At 51.2% G+C, this 2,363-nt stretch overlaps 1 protein-coding gene across 1 annotated transcript; it reads left to right on the plus strand.

Annotated features, from left to right (window-relative positions):
* Positions 1 to 1,020: 1,020 nt before the first annotated feature.
* On the plus strand, positions 1,021 to 1,539 carry ENH_00036220 (hypothetical protein; the record flags this gene model as incomplete). The annotated part of the gene is made up of 2 exons (XM_013580443.1): positions 1,021 to 1,269; positions 1,489 to 1,539. 2 exons carry the CDS (start codon positions 1,021 to 1,023, stop codon positions 1,537 to 1,539), a joined length of 300 nt encoding a protein of 99 aa, XP_013435897.1.
* Positions 1,540 to 2,363: the final 824 nt, after the last annotated feature.

Consider the following 2,363-nt stretch of genomic DNA (forward strand, 5'->3'; position numbering starts at 1 on the left):
CAGCAGCAGCAGCAGCAGCAGCAGCAGCAGCAGCAGCAGCAGCAGCAGCAGCAGCAGCAGTGTTTTCAGCAGCACCAGCAGTATTTTCAGCAGCGCCAGCATGTTCAGCAGCAGCAGTAGCAGCAGCAACAGCAGCGTGTTCAGCAGCAGCAGCAGCAGCAGCAGCAGCAGCAGCAACAGCAACATGTTCAGCAGCAGCAGCAGCAATGCATTTATGCAAATGTTCCTTTCTTTATTTATAGCTGTCTTTATTTGCAGCTCTTTTGCTTCTTGAGAAATCCCCGCGTCTGGGGTTTGGGGTTTAGGGTTTGCGCCCCAGAGCGCACTATCTAGGGTTTAGGGTTTAGGGTTTAGGGTTTAGGGTTTGGGCCTGACAACGGGGTTTCTTTGCATATAGAGGACTTTGAGTTGTTTGATTTGTTTGAAGGCCATTATGCTTTCTTCGTTTTGAATTCTGTTGTTGCTGAGGTCCAAAACCGCCAAAACCCTAAACCCTAAAATAGGGTTTAGCTGCGAGTCCTCCAGTTGGTTCGAGCCCAAGTGCAGCGTCTCCAGCAGCGGGCAGCAGCCCTCTGAGAATAAAAGTAAAATGGATTTAAGGAAATTAAAAAAGAAAAAAGAAATTAAAATTAAAAGAATTAAAAAGAATTAAAAAGAATTAAAAAGAATTAAAAAGAATTAAAAAGAATTAAAAAAGAATTAAAAAGAATTAAAAAAGAAATAAAAAAGCAGCCACGGGCTGGGTTTTTTACGCTGTTTGGGTTTTCTCGCTCTAAACCCCCCAAAAGCTAAACCCTAAACCCTAAACCCTAAACCCTAAACCCTGAAGCCTAAACCCTAAACCCTAAACCCTAAACACTAAACCCTAAATGCTGTCCCGAAAAGCCCGCATTTACAGGAATCGCGTTTCCTTGTTTCTCTTCTGCCCTTTCCGGTTCCGTAAACCTTGAAACCCTAAACCCTAAACCCTAAACCCTAAACCCTAAACCCTAAACCCTACCTAGGCCGGACAAGTCGTTGATGAAGTTGTTGCTGAGGTTCAAAACCCTCAAGTCCTTCAGCGGCGAAAGTCCAGATATTGACCGGATGCAGTTTTCGTTCAAACACCTAGCAGCAGCAGCAGCAGCAGCAGCAGCAGCAGCAGCAGCAGCAGCAGCAGCAGCAGCAGCAGCAGCAGCAGAAGCAGCAGCCTCAGTAGCAGTAGAGGCAGAAGCAGCAGCAGCAGTGGCAGCAGCAGCAGCAACAGCAGCAAAGGACGCAGCCGATGGCGTTAGGTATCAACCTCGCCGGTAAACCCTAAACCCTAAACCCTAAACCCTAAACCCTAAACCCTAGGTAGCGTTAAAGGGTCTTCATACAGGTCTGCAGAGGCAGCTAAACAGTAAACCCTTGCTTTGCTAGGGTTTAGGGTTTAGTACTTTTGGAAGCCAAGGCCTCATGTCTTGGGGTTTAGGGTTTAGGGTTTAGGGTTTAGGGTTATGCTCACAGAGTTCGCAGCAAAGTGCAGTTGTCCAAACCCTCAATCTTGGATATGGCTAAGCACAACACAAACCCTAAACCCTAAACCCTAAACCCTAAACCCTGTAATAGCTTGGACCCTAAGCCCTAAGTGCTGCTATCTGTAACGCCCTAACTAACGCTGCGCTGCTGCCTCTGCTGCTGCAGCAGTTGCTGCTGCTGTTGCTGCTGCTGCTGCTGCGTTAGCTTCAGCGGGGCAGCGCGAGAGCAGCTAGCTGCTGCTGCTGCTGCTGCTGCGCTGAAGCCAACGCAGAAGCAGCAGCAGCAAGCTGCTGCTGCAGCGCAGCTGTTTCTCCTGTCTGCAGCACTGCAGCTAGCAGCAGCAGCAGCTAGCTGCTGAGCAGCACGGGGGCTGCGTCCAGCAGCAGCGAGGAACTAGTTGCAGCAGCAGCAGCAGCAGCAGCAGCAGCAGCAGCAGCAGCAGCAGCAACTGAGTGCCCGCTGCTGCAAGTGCTGCAGCAGCAGTTGCTGCTGCGGCGTTTGAAGGGCTAGAGGGGTTCCGGCAAGCAGCTGCTGCTGCCGCGCGCGCTGCAGCAGCTAAAGTAGCTAGGGTTTGCTGCAGCAGCTAAGGAGGGGTTTGCTGCAGCTAGGGTTTGCTGCAGCTAGGGTTTGCTGCAGCTAGGGTTCGCTGCAGCTAGGGCTTGCTGCAACTAGGGTTTGCTGAGCTAGGGTTTGCTGCAGCTAGGGTTTGCCTCAGCTAGGGTTTGCTGCAGCTAGGGCTTGCTGCAGCTAGGGTTTGCTGCAGCTAGGGTTTGCTGCAGCTAGGGTTTGCTGAGCTAGGGTTTGCTGCAGCTAGGGTTTGCCTCAGCTAGGGTTTGCTGCAGCTAGGGCTTGCTGCAGCTAGG

Source organism: Eimeria necatrix, genomic scaffold, assembly GCF_000499385.1.
Source record: "Eimeria necatrix Houghton genomic scaffold, Enh_scaff2653, whole genome shotgun sequence".
Taxonomy (NCBI): Eukaryota; Apicomplexa; class Conoidasida; order Eucoccidiorida; family Eimeriidae; genus Eimeria; species Eimeria necatrix.